The sequence below is a fragment of the Theobroma cacao genome, chromosome 1, assembly GCF_000208745.1.
Source record: "Theobroma cacao cultivar B97-61/B2 chromosome 1, Criollo_cocoa_genome_V2, whole genome shotgun sequence".
NCBI classification, from domain to species: Eukaryota; Viridiplantae; Streptophyta; class Magnoliopsida; order Malvales; family Malvaceae; genus Theobroma; species Theobroma cacao.
In genome coordinates, this window is record NC_030850.1 from 14,500,468 (window position 1) to 14,521,022 (window position 20,555).

General features: G+C 37.0%; 2 protein-coding genes and 1 pseudogene across 4 annotated transcripts in view; 2 read left to right on the top strand and 1 right to left on the bottom strand.

Moving 5' to 3' along the window:
* Window positions 1-8,167, top strand: part of LOC18612581 (mediator of RNA polymerase II transcription subunit 19a) — a 12,207-nt gene extending 4,040 nt beyond the window's left edge. Inside the window, exons 4-8 of one of the 3 annotated variants that reach the window (XM_007049457.2) lie at window positions 5,186-5,475; window positions 5,637-5,870; window positions 6,250-6,309; window positions 6,484-6,621; window positions 7,497-8,167. In XM_007049457.2, the coding sequence (XP_007049519.1) occupies window positions 5,186-5,475; window positions 5,637-5,870; window positions 6,250-6,309; window positions 6,484-6,534 (635 nt within the window). In that variant the 3' untranslated portion in view covers window positions 6,535-6,621; window positions 7,497-8,167. The remainder of the gene's footprint in view (window positions 1-5,185; window positions 5,476-5,636; window positions 5,871-6,249; window positions 6,310-6,483; window positions 6,622-7,496) is intronic. The other 2 variants (XM_018113934.1, XM_018113935.1) reach the window with 2 other exon arrangements.
* LOC18595467 lies at window positions 1,053-2,164 on the bottom strand (annotated as a pseudogene).
* Window positions 14,616-20,481, top strand: LOC18612582 (formin-like protein 1). The gene is made up of 4 exons (XM_007049458.2): window positions 14,616-17,407; window positions 17,534-17,733; window positions 18,488-18,732; window positions 19,288-20,481. Exons 1-4 carry the CDS (start codon window positions 15,117-15,119, stop codon window positions 20,128-20,130), a joined length of 3,579 nt encoding a protein of 1,192 aa, XP_007049520.2. The 5' UTR covers window positions 14,616-15,116; the 3' UTR covers window positions 20,131-20,481.

Consider the following 20,555-nt stretch of genomic DNA (forward strand, 5'->3'; position numbering starts at 1 on the left):
CATTTTTGAAAACCGATCCACCACCACAAAGATAGAATCAAATCCTTTTGCTGTCTTTGGAAGTCCCAAAACAAAATCCATACTCAAATGAATCCAAGGTGCATCTGGCTCAGGTAAAGGAACATATAAACCAGTGTTTTGAGCACTGCCTTTACCAAATAAACAAGCTGGACATCTTTTCACCAACCTCTCCACATCTCGGCGCATTTTTGGCCAATAATAACGATCAGCCACCATTGCCAAAGTCTTGTCTCTCCCAAAATGTCCTCCTAAACCATTCCCATGAAGTTCTCTAATGATTTGCTCCCTTAAAGATCCTTCTGGAATGCACAACTGGTTACCTTTGAATAAATAATCTTCGTGCAACCTATAAGGTAAATTTTCAGCTTGTAATGAACCCTGCAAATCAGTTATTATCTTGCTGAAATATGAATCAGAACTATACTGATTTTTAAGTTCTTCAAATCCTGTGACTTGAGTGCTCATAACTGATAACATTTTACATCGCCTACTCAAAGCATCAGCCACAGTATTAGACTGCCCAGATTTATATTTTAAAGAGAAATTAAATTCATTGAGAAAAGAACTCCACTTAGCATGTTGATTACTAAGCTTTTTCTGCGAATGCAAATACCTTAAAGCTTGATGGTCAGAATAAACAGCAAACTCACGATAAGCCAAGTAGTGCTGCCAATGACGAATGGCCCTTACCAAAGCATAAAACTCTAAGTCATAAGTTGAATAACGTCGTCTAGAGTCTGTCAACTTTTCACTAAAAAACTCTATAGGCCTTCCATCTTGACTAAGAACTGCTCCAATTCCTACATGTGAAGCATCACACTCAACAACAAATAACTTCTCAAAATCTTGTAGTGCGAGAACTGGGGCTTTAGTCATCAAAGCTTTCACTCTTTCAAAGGCTTTTTGTGCAGAATGTGACCATTCAAATCCATCTTTCTTCAAAGATTCAGTTATAGGACTCATAATATAACTAAAATTTCGAATGAATCTCCTATAAAAAGATGCCAAACCACGAAAACTCCTCACTTCTTTGATAGATGTAGGTGCTGGCCACTCTGAAATTGCACGAATCTTCTCTGGATCTGGTTTCAAACCCTCTGCAGACACAATGAAACCAAGAAATACCACTTCTGGTTGCATAAAACTGCACTTTTTCAAGTTTATATAAAGCTGCTCCTTTTGAAGTACTTCTAAACTTGTCGTAAATGTTTTAAGTGCTTTTTCTTAGTGTGGTTATAGATCAAAATATCATCAAAGTAAACCACCACAAATGAATTCAAGAAGGGCTTGAGTATCTCTGCCATGACTCTCATGAATGTGCTTGGTGCATTTGAAAGGCCAAATGGCATCACCAACCATTCAAATAATCCATCCGGAGTTTTGAAAGCTGTTTTCCATTCATCTCCATCCCTCATTCTAATTTGATGGTATCCGCTCTTCAAATCGATCTTTGAAAACACTCTTGAACCAACTAATTGATCAAGCATCTCATCTAATCGAGGAATGGGAAAACGATACTTGATTGTAATTTTATTTATGGCACGGCTGTCCACACACATCCTCCATGAACCATCTTTCTTAGGAGCTAACAAAGCTGGGCAAGCACAAGGACTTTTACTTTCACGCACTAGACCTTTCTCCAACAACTCCTCAACCTGTCTTTGTACCTCAGCTCACTGCATAGGTGGCATTTTATATGCTGGCAGATTTGGTAGTGCTGCTCTTAGTACCAAATCAATTGCATGTTGGATGCTTCGTAAAGGTGGTAGACTTGTCAGCAAATTCTCATTGAACAATTCTCCAAACTCCTTCAATAACTGCTGAATTTCTGTTGGATATTGAGGAGATTTACCCATCTGATCCCTTTTTAAATGCTTAGTTACCAAAGCATACATAATACCCATCTCATTACCTTCAGCTTCAAAATTTTCAGCAGATAAATACCCAGTGATCTTGCTATCTCGCTGTTTGTAGGGCTTGAAGTTGCTGATTTCTTAGTCTCTTCTTTAAGAGGATATAAAGTGTACCTCTTGTTATCCTTGTAGAAAGAATAGGTATTTGGCTTCGTCTTATGAACCATATCGTGATCATACAATCAAGGTCTATCCACAAGAATATGACCAACATCCATTGGCACATCACATAGGGCCTCATCATCCAAGTTATCTCCTATAGTAAATTTCACAAAACATTGAGCAGTTAATGGTACTTCGTGTCTATTCTTTAGCCACCCACTCTTGTAAGGATAAGGATGTTTGTTTGTAGGAAGCTTTAATTTGTTCACTGCCTCTTTTGAAATAATATTTTTCATGCTTCCTTCATCAATGACAGGATCACACACTTTACCTTCACAAACAACTCATGTGCGAAAAATACTTCGCCTCTTCCAATCTTCTGCTTCCTCATTTACTGTTGTTGTCATTACTCTTCATACCACTAATGACTCACCTTGTGCAGGATAAACATTGATTTCCTCTACCTCCTCATACTCATCATAAACAAGTTCTAACTTTTCCCCTAATTCTGCTAAGTTCACCCTTCGTTGTGGGCAAGCAAAAGAAGTGTGTCCTTTTTTTCCACAAGTAAAACATCGAATATGGGAATTGCTGCCTCGTTTATTTGTAGAAGAACCAAAACTGTTTTGTCCTCCATAAGGCATTATACCCTTGCTTTTATCATTCTTTTCAACATTAGTTGCACCTCTATTAGTTTTATTGATTGTGGCAGCCCCTCGATAATTTTGTTGGAATGTTGGATAACCTCTTCTTGCTTCAGAATTATTTTGCCAATGGGTGCTATACAAGGGTTTTCTAATACCATAGCATAAAATCCGTTTGTCTGCTGATAGAGCATATTGACGAGCATCTTCAATGTTGTATAAACGAACTACTCTCATCTCGTCTCTAATAGAATGATTTAAACCAGCAAGATAACGAGAAGTAATTTGTTCGTTACTCTCAGCTAACCCAACCCGAATTGATAAGTTATTGAATTCCGATGTATACTCCTCAACAGTCATGTTATTTTGCTTCAAACAATGAAACTTTTCATATAATTTCATAATATAATCAGCAGGTAAAAATTGCTTTCGTAATTTGCTTTTCATGTGCTCCCAAGTGCTGATTTTAAGCTTACCTTGTCGTGCACGTTGCTCTTCAACTCTCTTCCACCATTGAAGTGCAGTATCCTTTAATTTCAACTTTACAGATAACACTTTTCGATTTTCTGTCATGTTTTCCATTCAAAGTAATTTTTCAAACTAGCTTCCCAATCCAAATATTCTTCCGCATGAAATTTTTCATGAAAATCAGTTTCTTCAATTCTGATTTCTCCACCATTTAAATCAAGAGCATGTAATAACCGACCCTCCAATTCAACTCTTGCCGCTTGATTTGCGGGTCCATCTTCATGAAAGGGGTTCTCGTTCTCAAAATCATCATCATCCTCAATATCTTGAACCTCAAGGGGATTGTGGTCACCTTCCGGATTCTCCATTCGGGCTTCCACAGGTTCCTGACGCTGCAAGGCTTGTACAGCCCGGGTCAAGTCATCAATCATTCTCCGCATCTCTGCCAACTCAACTTGTTGGGGCTGATTGCCTCTACCTCGACCTCTGGCTCGACCAATCATAGTCTCCTAACTCAAATCTTTATAGGATAGTAAGATCGTGTGCTCTGATATCACTTGATGTAGCCGAAAGGTTTAGGGCAATTAGTACTCAACAATTAGGGTTAGAATATGGTTGATTGTGTTGGAATAATAAAAAGATAATTGGGTTTACAAAGAAACCTCTTGAATAAATATTCAAAATAACAAAAGATAATAATAATTTTCTATCTAAGATCACCTATTTATAATAGTTAAGATAAATCCTAATCAAATAGTAATCTTAATCCTAAATAGACTTAAAGTACTAAAATTCTAATAAAGATAGGAAAAAAGAATCTCAAACTAAATAAATAAAATAAAATCCTAAACTAACTAAAATACTAAATAAATTTTCATATGTGCCTGCATCACTCTTCCTCTCTTTTAAGCCCTAATGAATTAGTTACAAGATCTGTCGTAAAATGAGCATTTCCTCCAAACCTTAAATTGCCCAAATGGTTTGTTTTCTCTTATTTGAGATATGCATATCTCTTTCATATTGAGAATTCCTAATTGAAAAAGAAAGTCTTTCCACCAACTTTAAGTTAAACTAAAATTACTTTTGTAAGGACAGTAACTTTATTCTATTTATAAACCTAATTGAAAATAAACAATTTTTAATTTTTTTCTATTTATCATTCAAAGTTATAAATTCCAATAATGCTTTCAAACATGCATAAAGGGTCAAAATCCTCATGAAGCCACGTTGTAAAGAAATTTGGAAAGAGTTTAACACCTCTATGAGGCATAAAAGCATTTTGGTAAACATAGGTGCATTTGTATTATTTAGCTTAGGCCTTAAGTCTGTTTTCTGTGATTTTCCTTTATAATCCTTTCCCTTTCCATTTTTCCATTTTCATCTGTTGCTTAGAATATGTCAATTATTCTGATAAAGTATCCTTACCGATAAAGTTTGCAGACTGTATGTTTTCTTCATGAGGAAAATAATTTAAGGATGTTGCTTTGATATCAGTCAGTATCATTATGATATGGCACTCTCATACTGTATTGTATATTGTGTCAGTCTAAAATATTTGAAATTCATGCATGATGGTTGATTAGCTTGGTTATATCATTACATAACTGTCGTATATTTATACATAAAACCATCTGTCTTATATATTTTTTAGCTTGAAACCTTTCCTTAGAAAAGAGTACTGACGTATTATTAAATTAAAAATGTTGAAAGATTATAAAGTCATTTTATTTATTCAACTTACCTCATCAAATAATTACCGAACATCAGCATAAGACCATCCCCTATCTATTACTTGCTAACTAAGTTGCTCAAATGATGCAAAAGTCACACTTGATGCATGTTGCATAACAGTATTACTCATATGACACTAGTTAGATGATTTTGGTTCAGTTTAACATTTGAAATTTTTGGATGGAAAATTTCAGTCTGTAAGTCAGTCAGTGACTGTAATTTCATGTAAAGTTATTTGGCACTGGATTTATTATTATTGTTCATTTTAACTGATGAGAAATTGTTTATATGAATAAATTTATTTAGGACCAAGAGAACTTAGTGGTGCTGTTGATCTTATAAGTCACTATAAGTTGTTGCCTCACCATGACTTCTTCTGCAAGAGACCTCTTCCTTTGTCAATTTCAGACACACATTATCTTCATAATGTGGTGGGAGACACTGAAATCAGAAAAGGAGAAGGGATGCAGTTGGACCAGCTTATTCAGAATACATCCCACAACAGAGACACTAATGCCCGCATACAGCCTTTTGACCTTGATATTCTTAAGGAGGCTTTCCAGCTGAGAGAATCCACTCCTGTTGAATTGCCATCGGTAAGAAAACTGCTTAGCATTATTTAAGTTTCTTAAGCTAAAGGGCAGTCCTAGGCATTGTGCCATTGTTTAGTAAATCAGTATTTACTCTTATTGACATTTTTATTTCTTCTTTAGTCGTCACCTCGATTGGAGTTCTTAACCATTTGTGTATTTCATAGAGTGAGAAAGGGATTCCTACAATAGCTGGGAAATCAAAGAGTGAAGCCAAAGATAAAGAGAGGAAGCATAAAAAGCACAAAGACAGAGATAAGGAGAAGGATAAAGAGCATAAGAGGCACAAGCACCGTCATAAAGATAAAGATCGAACTAAAGATAAAGACAAGGAAAAAAAGAAGGATAGGAGTGGGCATCATGATTCTGGTGCTGATCACTCAAAAAAGCACCATGAAAAGGTTGGAAGTTGTTACATCTTGCAGCTATTGCTTGATTATTTTGGCCCTGAGTATAGTGTAAAGATTGTTATAGTCCTCTCTAGCATGGCTCTGATGCTTTGCGTAAGGACTCAAAAATTTAATCAGCTAATTTGTCCGTTCTTTGTTTAAGAACGACATTATTTCCATTATGCTATGCATGAGGCATTCTCTTTTGACCATAAAAAACAAGCAATTCTGCCAATGCCAGGAATCAAACTACTGTTGTCTGTCTCCCTTCACACGTTTGCCTTTTGATTTGTGATCAGAAAGTTTATCAAAAAAAAAGTCCCCTTGTTTGAAATTCAGTTACTTTTTAATGGAATTCATATAAAATTCTTTATAATTCACGTAATTTCAGAAAAGGAAGCATGATGGAGATGAAGATCTTAATGATGTTCACAGACACAAAAAAAGTAAGGTAATGCATATCATTCTGGGTTTTGCATTGTTTTGTTGTATTATATGGATTATGTTTTATATTTGTTATATGTTTAGCATTAACTCGCAGTTCTTTCAGGAGTACTGCCCATATACCTTGTCTTCTAACCACTTTTGCTCTCTCTAATCACGCTATAGAATTATTTTGTTACAGCAAAAAAGCTCAAAAATTGATGAAGTTGGTGCAATTAAAGTAGCAGGCTGAAATGGTGGCATTCTATAGTTCATTTGTTGTTTCAGATGGTTGTCAGAGTTTGGAAGGGTTTGCTTAATGTTTTCTACGTTACTTGAGGTGAATGTCCATATTGTGCTGTTTTAGTTGATTCTCATTGTATTTTTCTTGTTCCTCTAAATAATGTACACTGCTAAATGATTATTGAAGTGCAAGAATTTACAGAAACTTATATATGAATATACCCCCTAGATCTACAATAATGTCCTTCACCTCCCTCTATGATGAAACACTATGTACTTCATTCTTATCTCACTCAGGTAATCAGGGTACAATGAATAAATAATTGTGAACACTAAATATTTCATTTTATTAACAGTGGATTAGAGCTGGACTGTTTGCTGCATAATGTTTAGTACAGTTTCTAAAAAATGTTTAAAAATAGTATTTCCATAGCAACTTTGTACATGTAGCTGAGCAACTGGCTTTTATAGAATGTTGTTCCCAACTTTTTCAGTCAAGCCTATGTAGCAAGGGTGGTAAGCAGTGGGTCTGCTAAATTAGTTTTTTTTTTTTTTTTGATGTTGCCAGACAACTCTGTCGCTGAATAGGTTGTGGAATAGCATTGTTTTGCTTCTGTTTGGAAGAAATTACATCGTTAATTAGTTACATATTTCAAATATTCACAATTGTAGTTTTCGGATAAAGATTCTGATGAGCATGAGAAGGATAGTTATTTTTAAAATAAATTATTTCTCGTTCATTTTACTCTTGAATTGATGTAAACATGGCCTATTCTCTTGATAGGATTGAATTTCGATCCTCTTCCCACTATTCATTATGTGACTTGTTATTTATTTATAAGACAGGCTTTATTTGTTATTAGTATTATCCTTTTATCTTGGGCTTTGGGAGTGGGGTTGGGGAAGGGGTGTTTGAATGCCGGTTAGGTTTTAAATGTTGTCTCACTGAGTCTCTTTCTTGTTTTTGTGCAGAGTAGCTTGTAAACTGACTAAAGAATGTGTAGAAGGTGAATTCACCCATTGATGGATATTTCATGCAAGGTATAAGATGCTGAAAAATGGACTTTTTGTATCATAACATTGGGCTAATATAATTGCTGGTAGCTTGCAAAACTTTGATCTTTCTTGTTGTAGCACGTGGATGACTCTGCATGTACACATTGGTGTAGTCTTCTGTGATTTTAGAGGGTTAAAAGCCTAGTTCCGAAATCCTTTTGATTTAGGGATTACAGCTTTTGATTGTAGAAGGAATAGGTATATGGGGCTGTTGTATTAATTACCGCAGTCCTTTTTTGTCATAACCATGTCTAACATCAAATGAGTTCCTAAAAGGTTGTAAGGCACGTCTTTATCACATGGATCCCTAGTTTCTTTCTGTTTCTTCTGGAAGGGGAAGGGGGTGGTAAAAGACAATTGAAAGCCCCTTATAATTGGATCGTCAAGCTAGCATCACAGAAACATGAGGGGCCGCCCTGATACCTGCTGGAATATTATTATTATACGCCCTTTAACAGATTTTTCATCTGTTATCGTGCGAAGCATATTTTGGGGTGACTTTACCGGTCACTCCCTTGTCTGCTGCATGGTTAGTTTGTAATATTATAGATGTACGAGTTTAGTGAAGAAGGGTGTGGTCATCGGCATTCGTTAGTAATCTGAAGTGGAATTAGCTTCTGACTGAAATTTTCCAGCTGTGAACAGAATCAAAGGAGCGCCACCTCTATTTTTCAGATTATAGATAGATGACTAATGATTTTGATACTAATAAATTCAACCTTTTTCTAATCATTTGGTATTTGAGTATACTGCTCTGTATGTGTAAAACCAAACAAGTGATTGGACTTTGGAATTAAAATAGACATCAGAAGCCCTAAAAACAATGTCAGTCAACACGACAAAGATTCTAAATCGATAGTCAGCCAATGAATTCTTTTATTTATGCAAGTAGTAGCTATTTGATCGAATGCCGCCATCACCATGTTCAAAGTTGAGTTGGCTCATTTTCTTTGACGGTGGAGGGCCAGCGCCTCAAAGATTACCAATTTTCGTTACTTTTGAGAATGTGGTTAATAAGCATGACAGACAGAAATGACGAGCCCCCGACAATCATAATCAAAACACAAAAAGGGTAAAATATGGTGTTATCAAACCATACTATTATTTTTGGCTTTTGGCTATCAAATAAACAAAAAGGCATTAGGGTATGCCTCTTTGGAAACTGGTCTTAGAGCCAGTGACATCGTAATCTAGGCTTTGAGAGGTCCACAAGTAAAAATACGTTCGACAATGGAAAGTTCTTGATAGCCTAAAAATAATGCTATTATATATTTATTTATTTATTTGGGATGTGCCTCTTCTAAAAGAAGCAATCCATCTGCTCAAAACTACAAAGGAAGCCATGTAGCGACAAAAAGAATTATGGAATCCAAAACAATTGTTAGTGCATTATTATTATTATGGAGGAAAGAAGTCTAGTTGTTTCCCATGTGAAATGAATTTAGGCCATCAAGGGCTTCTCCTTCTCCCCATCATCATATAAATCAATTGTGGGAATATATATAAAACCGTCAAGAAATTCATCATTGGAGCCAGTTAAAGATGAAAGGCTTACACATATTCATGTAGGATAATATCTTATAACAAGTAACCAACGGTAGTTCGAGATACAATGATTAACTTCGCGCCCTTTATTCCTTAACGGTCCTAGGCACTAATAATGCTTCCCAAGGCCCTATGAAATTGGAGTTATTATTGATTTTGGTTGCAATAATGACCCTAAATTTATGGTCATAACAAAGACATTAAAGAAAATCTTTCTAGTTTACCCCTGAGTATTTTATCTGCTGGAAAAATTTAGCCTGAAAATGTGTTAAGTTGCAAATAAGAGTACTAGTGTTGTTACCATATATTAAGCAAAAAGCAATAGCAACTTGATCTTGAATATTCTTTTGCTTTATAATTGCTCTCCCATGCTCTAAAAATCACCATCAACTTTCCCTTTATTCCCCTTTGTTCTTTCATTTGCTTTTTCCAGACAAATAAAGGGCCCTTTGTTTTTTGACAGCAAGTGAGACTGCTCCTTACCTTATCCCTCACATTTCTTGCTTTCTTATTTGCATACATGGTGAACAATTATGCTGTGGTACAAGAACTTCGGTCCACTTTCATTTTCCCCTGCTTTTCTCTCCCCTTTTCCTTTTTCGGTCTATCTTGTTTAGTAAGTATCCTATAAAGTTTGCGCCTGCAAAAATCTAAGATGCTGCACTTACCCTAAACCCGTTACTCACAGAAAGAAATAGATTCCAAACATCCAAGCTTGAGGATGTTGCCAGGAGTATATAGCTCATCTCAAGTACCTCATGCAGCCTTTTTCCTACGTCGTTGTTATTATTTTAAAGACGACAAACTCTTTATTCATATTATGTCTTAAAATCTATATAATACACACATATTTAAAATAGAATATCAAACAATAAATATGTCATGTTTTAAATAATTATTATTTACGTTAATTTTCAGATATCAAATGTTATTTCCGCATGTATGTAAAGTGTCGAAAAAGTTTCGAATATAAACACATTAAGCTAAATAGATGAGTCCATGCATGTAACATTTTGTTTCTTACTTTTGCTATATGAAGTGAAGGGGCATGAAATCACAATTTAGAACCAACAAGTTGGTCTCTCTATACCGTGCACTGTGACTTTTGTGTATATCACCTTAGATCAAATCTTGATAAATTGCTACAGAAATGACAAAATGTGTTAGGTAGCGGCCACGTTCAAATATATAGATATATGCATAATGCGTGCAGCAAGACATAGACCCGCCACCCAGAGTTTCTGAACCTTTTCTCATGCCACCGGCTAGAATACAAATACAACAACTACAACTATATGTAAATTTTAGTCTTCCCTAGCTCTTGTTGGACAATAACATTATCATCCGCCCTGCTTTAGGTGAGTGTTTACTCTTGTTTAAGGTGGCTGGTGGATTCATTTTTGTCCAATTCTTGACAGGTTTTCATTTATTAATCACCCCAAAGAAAAAGGATCATCATTTTTATGTGGAAATGTTCGAATAGAAAAAAGGGGCGTGGCTGATATGATGCCCTACAGATGAGGAAAGGAAAAAGGAAGAACACAAAATCTTGGGCCTGACCTTTTAAAATCGTTCAACTTTTGGTTGGGGAGAGCGGACTCACTTTCGAAGCTTTCGGTATTTCCTATAAATTTTAAAGTCCAAAAGAATGAAGAGAAAGTCACTAGGATTTGAAAACCCAATCAAATGTGGGATCAAAAGGGTTTTGAGGACAAAAATTAGGCAGTGACAGAATCCTCAAGATATACCCTACTGGATGCCTAGCCTAAACATATAATAATGATTTGTGGTTAAGGCAACAGCAGACATGATTGCACTCTGGGGTTTAGGGAATTTTGCACAATTTATCACCCTTTTGAGCTTAAACAAATAAAGTAATCTGCAATATTAGCATAAAAAAATTGGGATAAAGCTAAACCTGAAATTTTGTATTTTTATATTTATTTGAGTATTTAATCCAATACTAAAATGTATAAGGCTCGAATTTAATCTCTCCTAATAATTATATTTTATTTAAAAAAGAGCTTCACAAATTAATCAAACATTTGTCTCCATAACAAAGAAAAAATAGTCTAAAATGTTTAAATTTCAAACTTAAGCCTTACTATATAAAAGATTTTTGGCCCAAAAAGGGAAGAAAAAGTCAAAAAGGAAATATCATGCCAACTATATATGTTGTTGTAAAATTTGGCTTGACCCGACTTCCTTATCTATTTTGTAAGATTAATGGCAAGGAATGGATACTAATTATCATAGTCACTTTCAAAGAAATTGACATTGCTGGCCTCCCTTCCTGTATTTGCATCTTTCCCTTCAACTCGCGTAACATCGCCCGGAGGTTTCCAGGTTGGTTAATGTCAACACATTTTCTCATATCCTGGTTTCTATAAAATATTTAATAATTCAACTTAGAGAATAAGGGATAATTTGAAAGTACGTGTTGCTCTTAATTGTACTTTAACACTGTAATTAGTCTCTTACTTCATCTCTAATTATAACCCTAATACATATGGTTTCTTCGGTATATCACCATGCACTAATTAAGTATTCTATTTGTAATATAAGATAGCTAATTTGTTAGGTGACGAAGCATGATGGGATGAAATGACTGCTTGGCACCACTTTTGTCTGAAAACTTTTGAAAATCCTGACCACCTCTAACGCAAAGCTAGAAAAAAAGTATGTTGCATGATGCTCCCGAAAAGAAATTAAAGTACCATTCACGTAATTATATATATATGTACTGAATATTGAGTATATTTGACAAAATAATGAGGAATACATTTCCCCTTTTGCACATGCTTGTGTGTAGGAGTCATGCAATGCAGCCCATTTTTTGTAAGGAAAAGAGTACAAATACTGTGCAATTATTTCGCTTCATCATGGAATTGTTTCTTCAATCATAATATACACCATTGGGTATGTTACATATAAATCAAAAATATATATATATAAAGAACAATCTACACCCCCTTGCTTGTTAGCATACGGTATTTTAAGCAATCTCGTATGTTACAAGAAATTGTTTAAGAAATTGTTATAAGTTAAATGGATACAACTTATAACATGTTTTTGCAATTCATTTTCAATAGGAGGATGTATATAATAAATAAGAACAGAGTCAAAGAGGTAGTAGATAATGACAGCCGTCACTCTTTAATTTGTAACTTTTTTTAATTATTTGTGTAAAAACTTGATCTATATATATATATGTATATAGTATAATTATTTTTATTATTACCTTTTAATTATTTTTCATATAAAATTTTGAATAAACACATTCGCACTCATTCCTTTGTAAAATCCAAACACTCTGATCAGTGATTGACTGAATAGTTTAACAGAAGAAGAAGCCTAATCAGTGAGGCAATCACAGGCAGAGGTTCTGAAAATTATATTGATTGATGTCGGCTCGATGGTGGTGCTAATGCCATACATAGAGGGAAAACAAACCTCAATTAATCATCTTCCAATCATTTATACTAATAAGTCATTACAATAATAACAATAAAACATACTAGTTATGGGCATAAACAGACGGCAGAGGATGGTTCGGTGAGATCCACGAATATTACAATTTAGATCAAAACAAAAAATAAAAACAGGAAAATGGGGCTTAAAGAGTTAAGAGTCGCCAAGTCCCCAGTGACAGGAATCAAAAGGGGGTGGGGTGGCACAACTACAGCTACGAGTCATGGGTTTTGTTTATTTAGGCTTTGATTTGGGTTGTTGTTGGGTCACTGCGTCAGCGTCAAATGAAGGTGAAAGTGTCGGTGCTATAAGGAGGGAGTCCGTTCCCACATGTGCTCACTGTTTCCAAATACTTGCAGGTTTCTAATTTGTTTTTGTTTACGTCTCTGTAATTCCCCATAAATGCTTTTTGCGGAATCCAAGTTTTGTACTACTGCTGCTTCCACTGCTATATTCTGCATTCGTACAAAGCCATATCGGATTTTCTAGGTTTCTTTCTTTCGCCATATAATCAAAACCGTTGTGCAAGACCAAGAAAAAAATTCAAGGGCAAATAAATTGTTAAGCGGTTTCAATCAGATTAGGAGGCAAATAATGTTAAGAATCAACCTTAACCTATTATTAATGAAGAATGAACCCATTATTATATTGTTAGTTTGTACATCTTATCATCCATGCCGTCTCATATAAAAAGGTGGTTAATGTTCAAAGGCCAGTGAGAAATAAAAAAAGAGAGTGAGGGTGAGTGACGGGGGCGTGAAACTATCGAAGCCCTGGAGGCCAATCACTCGAACGCAAGTACATTTGAGTGAGGCCGTTTTAATTGACCAAAAATCGCGGCCCGTAAATGTCGGTAAACTGTGAAGAGTGTAAAGCCACGCCTTTCTACAAAATTTTGTCAACCACATTCCGCTCCACTGTATTTCTCACTGCATTTTTGGACAGTTGCTTAAGACTGTGTTTGGAGAAAATAAAATTTGGAGAGTTACTGTTGGGGATAAATCATCTTTTCTGCCTTATTTGAATGGGACAAAAAATTACAACCTATTTTTCTCGCTCATGCTCGTCCTTTGATTCCACGTTTTTGGTATGTTATTTCCTTCTCTTTGTTTTTTTTTTTTCTTCTTTCTCATCAGGCCTCAAATAATTTGACCTTGTTAATACTAAAACTTGATCACAGTGCCGTTGGAGTTTCTTTTCTTTCTTTCTTGGCTACTCTCCATACAAATTAGATATTATTATATCAGAAAAGGATCGTCATTGTTGTGTACCATGGCCTTGTAATATTCATTGTCTTCCCAATAAACATGTTTATAAAGTAAAAGATCATTTTTAAAAATAATTTGAAGAGTCACATGCTCACATTTCATTTCTCATTGATTGATGTGTAATTTGTGACACAAGACTTAACTTACTATTTTTAATGATACGAGATTCATCACTTTTATATAAAAAAAAATTTATAAAAACTGTTGTGAGATCATATCGGTAAATTACATTCCTCTACTTTATAAGACAATAAAAAAAAAATTTTATTTAACGCTTATAACTTTTCTTAAAAAGAATTAAGGATCCTCCTACTTTTCGGATTTTGTTGTTTGCGTAGGAAAAATCTTTAATTATGCAAGGGAAAAATCTAGTGTAGGAGAGGAAAGGAACAAGGGGGTGAGAGAGAGAGAGGGATTGTTTTTTCTTAGGATTGCCAGGAAAGAGACTTTTTGGATAAAAGCTTAAGTCGCACTCACGCATTCAGTATCACTTTGAACACAAGTAAGTATTTCGAAAGAAAGTTTCAAGTGTGGATTTGGGGGGGAATATGCATCTGCTTTAGTTGATCACGTAAAAGGTTATCTCCCTTCAACATTTCTCTAATTGATAAAAGTTGATTACTCACAAGTGTTCTTCTTTAACTTTATATGCGTAACACATATTACCTCTAATCAAGGAAGAAGAAACTTGGACACCTTTAGTGACCCAGGATTCTATTATTAGTAGCTGAGGAAACCATCTCCTTGGATTTAGCTTTCAATGTTGATAATGATAACAATAACGGTGACAGCAAGCAAAAAACACTAGAGGATTCTCAAGAGTAAATTGGGAATCGAAGGCCGTGATATGGTGGTGAGGTGAAGAGGGGCACATGAGACCACATAGGATAGTTTCTGTTCAGATGTGCCCTTGTTTTGTTGGTTGTGAATAGAACTAATCTCATCGCATCAAAGCATCACGCTCAGTCTAAGCGACTCTAATACAAACACACAAAGAAAAGAAAGGAAATAAAGAAAATCGCCCTCCCCAACTGCACCAGCAGAATCTTAGCTGGATGCACCTCCCTCGTCTTTCATCTTTCTGCTACTGCTACTACTACTACTGCTCTCTTTCACCAACCTTTCCCTTTCCCCCCCGTCTCACAAGAGAACAGAAAAGAAAAGAAACAAATAGTCCCCACATATCTCACACCATTAACTCCATTTCTTCCATTCCTTCTCTCTCCCCCCTCCCCAGACCTGCAAAAGCACAATGCTCTCCTCCTCCTGCTTCTGCTTCTTCTTCTTCTTCTTCTTGTCCTTGTTCTTATCATGTGCCTCACTTCACATTCCTACCCGTAGGATCCTCCATCAACCTTTCTTTCCCTTAGATTCTATCCCTCCATCGGAGCCTCCTTCTCCTTCTCGTCCTTCCCCTCCCACTCCCAAGTATCCTTTCTCTTCTTCTACTTCCACCCCTCCCGATTCCCCCTTTTTCCCTGCATTCCCTTCCGCTCCCCCTCCTCCATCTCCGTCCTCTTTCGCATCCTTCCCTGCCAACATCTCCTCCCTCATCCTCCCCCACACTCCCACTCCCAAACGCAATTCCCAAAAACTCCTCATCCTCGCAATCGCCGCCGTCATTTCCGCCACCATTGTTGCCGCCCTTATCGTGTTTTTCTACTGCCGACGCCGTAGGCAAAAACGTAATTTCTTTGACGATAACAAGACCTTAACATCAGACAACAGCAGCAGATTATACCCCAATAGCAATAACAACCCCAACAGCAATGTTGATGCTCGTAAGCTGAGAACAACTTCCACAACCAGTTCCGAATTCCTTTATTTGGGCACTTTGGTAAATTCAAGAGGTGGAATCGACGATGGCTCCAATAATTCGCGAGGCGACGCCCGGTTGGATCCGAGGAAAATGGACTCGCCGGAGCTCCAGCCGTTACCGCCTTTGTCTCGACAGAACACGGGTCGGAACTTTCGAGACGGTGAAGTGCAGTCGCTTACAGAAGAAGAAGAAGAAGAGTTTTATTCGCCGAGAGGGTCGTTGGGCGGTCGGGAGAGTTCTAGTGGAACGGGATCCGGGTCAAGAAGAGTGTTTTCGGCGATTGCTGCAAAAAGCATACAGTCTAGTAGTACTTGTTCGTGTTCATCTTCGAGTTCGGGTTCACCCGCCAGGTCTCGGTCTCTTAGTATTTCTCCGCCGGTTAGTTTGAGTCCGGGAAGATCCGACCCGAAATCTCCAGAACTCCTGCAAGTTCAACCTTCTTTGTCTCCGGAGAGGATTTTAGCTGACTCACCAAGAGTTTCGAATGCGTCCAATGGAAATGCACAATCTCCCTCGCTGACTTTAACTTCTACATCACCGGATAGGGTGTTTGTAAAAGAATCAGATGATCAGAGGGTGCATTCTCCTTCCTTGTCTCCGATATTGGTCGAGAACCCAAATTCATCTGTTGTCCCGGATCGTAATATGGGGTCACCTTCGCTGTCTTCGGCTACAACTTCACCAAATAGAGTGTTGATAGAGAAGCTAGATGCATCTATTAGGAATTTTAATGATTTGGTTCAGAATATGAGGACTCCGTTGATTATATCTTCAGCCGCTACTAGTTCACCGGCTAAAGAACCTCCAATAAATGATCTGGCTCGATACGAGACAAGGTCTCCGTCAGCTTGTTCAACTTCTACTTCACCTGATAGAAACGTGGCAAACAATCTAAGTAAATTCCCGAGAATGGTGAATGATATGGGTCGAAATGTAGTACGGTCTCCTTTACTGACGTCAGCCTCTACATCCCCAGACAGAGCTTTGAACGAGAGTGAACAGTCTCCTTTACTATCATCGGCTTCGTCATCACCAGACAGAGCTTTCGAGAAAAGCCCAGAGATGTCTTCTTCACCTGATAGAAACGTGGTAAACAATCTGAGTGAATTCCCGGGAATGGTTAATGATATGGGTCGAAATGTTGTACGGTCTCCTTTACTGTCGTCAGCTTCTACATCCCCAGGCAGAGCTTTGAACGAGAATGAGCGGTCTCCTTTGCTATCATCGGCTTCGTCATCACCAGACAGAGCTTTCGAGAAAAGCCCAGAGATGTCTCCCTTGATGGTTGGCGTTTCGAATTGCAATAAGGGTTCTTTGTCATCTTCGGCTACTACATCACCAGGAAGAGATTTGGAGAAAAGTCCTGATGCATGTCCGGTTAGAATTAGCAGGGCTTTAGAGAAGCCTATCTTGACTCCACCGCCGCCGCCACCACCTCCGCCACCTCCAAAGCAACGACGGCTCTGGGAAAAGCCAGTTTCCTCAGTATCTTTTGCACAACAGATATCGAAGCCGCCTACTCTAATGCCCCCTTCCATGCCGTTTATGACACAAAACTCAATTAAGATTTCTCCTGTCGAGTTGCCAACGAGTTCTGAGCCGGAGGCAGTGGAGGAGGTAGACGAGGCTTCGAAACCCAAGTTAAAGCCGTTACATTGGGATAAAGTACGAGCCAGCTCTGATCGTGAAATGGTGTGGGATCACCTCAGATCAAGCTCATTTAAGTACGATTGCAACCTCTCCTTAACTGCGGAGTTCTTGCTTTAGTGGTTTTATTTTAGTTGAATTAAGCTTTTTCATGCGGTTCTACTTCATTCTTGAATAATTTGATAAGAGTTTGGTTTTTGCAGGTTGAATGAGGAGATGATTGAAACACTATTTGTTGTAAACACACCGAATTCTAAACCAAAGCAAACAACTCCACGCTCTGTTCTTCCATCACCAAATCAAGAGAATAGAGTGCTGGATCCCAAAAAGGCACAGAACATTGCAATTTTGTTGCGGGCACTCAATGTGACTGTGGAGGAAGTTTGTGAAGCCCTTCTAGAAGGTAAAATTGTTATTTAAAAATATCAAATATGACATTTTGGTTCATTGGTTGCAATTATTGTTCAAATATTGTAGATTTTAAGACATAAAGGTCCATAACTTACACGTAGGTCATTAAGCTGGCCTGTTGTTATGGTATTTTGTCTTCTGCTCCTCTAGCTTTACTTAAAGAATTTTTTCAGCTGAAGTTGTCGCTGAATTTACTGGTTTTGTTACAGCTTTGGATCAATGCGTAACAGTTCATGGTGCAAGGTTTTGAATGAAAGTTATTAGTATAGTTTAAGTTTGGATTACTTCAGAAACTTTTTCCCATTTAAAACATATAATTTGCATTTCTAGCATTGCTGTGGTGCAAACTACTGAGGATTGAATTGTTTATCTTAATATGATTGATTGCTTTAATTTCCAAATGGTTTTCAGTAATTTGCATTGTTTTGTTTAACTGAGGATCCTGAATTAAATGGTTCACTAGTTTTTGAATGAAGCCAACTCTTGTGAAATAGTTGGCTTTCAGTATATACTAAGAAAGATATTCTCACTGAATGCTTATTTGTAACTTTATATTGTGCAAGACAATAAGCAGACAACTTTATATTGTGCAAGACAATAAGCAGACAACTTTATATTTTTGGCAACCCTTGCTCTTTTGAGCTTGCATTGACAGCTTTAATATCCTTGCCCATGATCAACCACATGGTTTCCTATCTCTTGAATTGTTCTGTATGGGACTAAAAATCACATCTATGATGATTCAGGTAATGCAGATACACTTGGCACGGAACTTCTTGAAAGTTTATTGAAAATGGCTCCAACAAAGGAAGAAGAACGTAAGTTGAAGGAGTACAAAGATGACTCGCCAGTCAAGCTCTGTCCCGCTGAGAAATTTTTGAAAACTGTTCTTGATATACCGTTTGCATTTAAAAGGTTGGATGCAATGCTGTACATAGCCAACTTTGACTCTGAAGTTGAATACCTCAAAAAGTCTTTTGAAACTCTAGAGGTAATTCAACTCAATTCAATACACTGTCTGTTTTGCACATTTTCTTGCCGTCTTCCTCCAATTTTCTGCTTTTGTTAGTTGCTTATTTCCGCTTGTGTTAAAAGGTGGATATTATCCAACTACCATATCCTTCATTGTCATTTAGAAATTTTCAACTCCTAAGACTACAGATATCAATGACTATTGAAAAACTTTGTCAAAGTTTGTCTCCGAAGTAAAATATGAATGACTAATTGATTGTGCCTTGACTTTAGGTTATTTCTTGCCTGACTGCCTGATCAATCCATAAACTTGTATAGACATTTTAACAGGAAAAATATTAAGATCCAATATGTACTTTTTTTTCTCTTTATAATTTGGCTGTTGTAATCATTGCAATAGTCTAAAAGATATTGTGTGTATGTGTGTTCACTTACCTGAGCATACTAGCAATGCATCTTTCCACAGAATACTGTCAATGCTAAATCCTGTTATTTAATGATGGATTAATGAAGCGAGTATTGCTTGATCATGAATTATCTTCAGCTGTATCTCATTTCATTTTCCTTTTCACAGGCTGCTTGTGAGGAATTGAGAAACAGTAGGATGTTTTTGAAGCTTCTAGAGGCTGTGCTCAAGACTGGGAACCGCATGAATGTTGGGACAAACCGTGGTGATGCCCATGCCTTTAAACTTGATACGCTCCTTAAGCTTGTTGATGTCAAGGGTGCGGATGGGAAGACCACACTTTTGCATTTTGTTGTACAAGAAATCATAAGAACTGAGGGTGCTCGGCTTTCAAATGCCAACCAAAGCCAAACACCAAACTCCACTTTAAATGAAGATGCTCGGTGTAGGAAGCTTGGTTTACAAGTTGTTTCTGGTCTCAGTTCAGAGCTCACCAATGTGAAGAAAGCTGCTGCAATGGATTCTGAGGTACTTAGTGGTGATGTCTCTAAGCTTTCTAGGGGCCTTGGAAACATCAGCGAGGTTCTAAAATTAAATGAAACGATGGGGTCAGATGAGAGCAGCAAGAAACTTTCAGAATCAATGAACAGGTTTATGGAAATGGCCGAGGAGGAGATTATAAGGATTCAAGCCCATGAAAGTGTGGCTCTATCTCTAGTGAAGGAGATTACAGAATACTTCCATGGGAACTCAGCAAAGGAAGAAGCCCACCCATTTAGAATATTTTTGGTGGTGAGAGATTTCCTTGCAGTTCTTGATCGGGTATGCAAGGAAGTTGGCATGATAAATGAACGAACTATTATTAGTTCTGCTCATAAATTCCCAGTTCCAGTGAATCCAATGATGCCACAAGTTTTTCCAGTTCCCGTGAATCCGATGCTGCAACAAGCATTTCCCGGATTACAGGGCAGGCCGCACTATGGTTCTGATGATGGGACTGCATCACCATAGTGTTTGCAGCTTGTAAACAGGTTGAAACTTATAGGTAGAAGCTGCCTGCCAACATTGGGTGGTCTGGGTTTGGAGCTTGTATGGCCTGGCCTGCAAGGTCTTTTGTAATTTATTTATTTATTTTTTCTTATTTTTGTATCTGTATAAATCCATGTACAATATTTTGGGAACGGTTTTGTTATTAGATAAATATACGAGAGGAGATTTTCTTGGGCAAGAAGCGAGGCAGTCTGCTGGATTAGTTGGATGTGTTGTAAGCCTATCAGAAACTTGGTTTATGCAGAGGCCTTTTAAACATAGGAGAGAATACTAGAGCAAATTTTCTGTTATATACAATAAGTCTTTTATCCATCATTCCGGGTATGTTTGTGAAGAACTGTACATTTGAACAAAGACTTTATTTTAGAGTTGCCTGAATTTGGGAT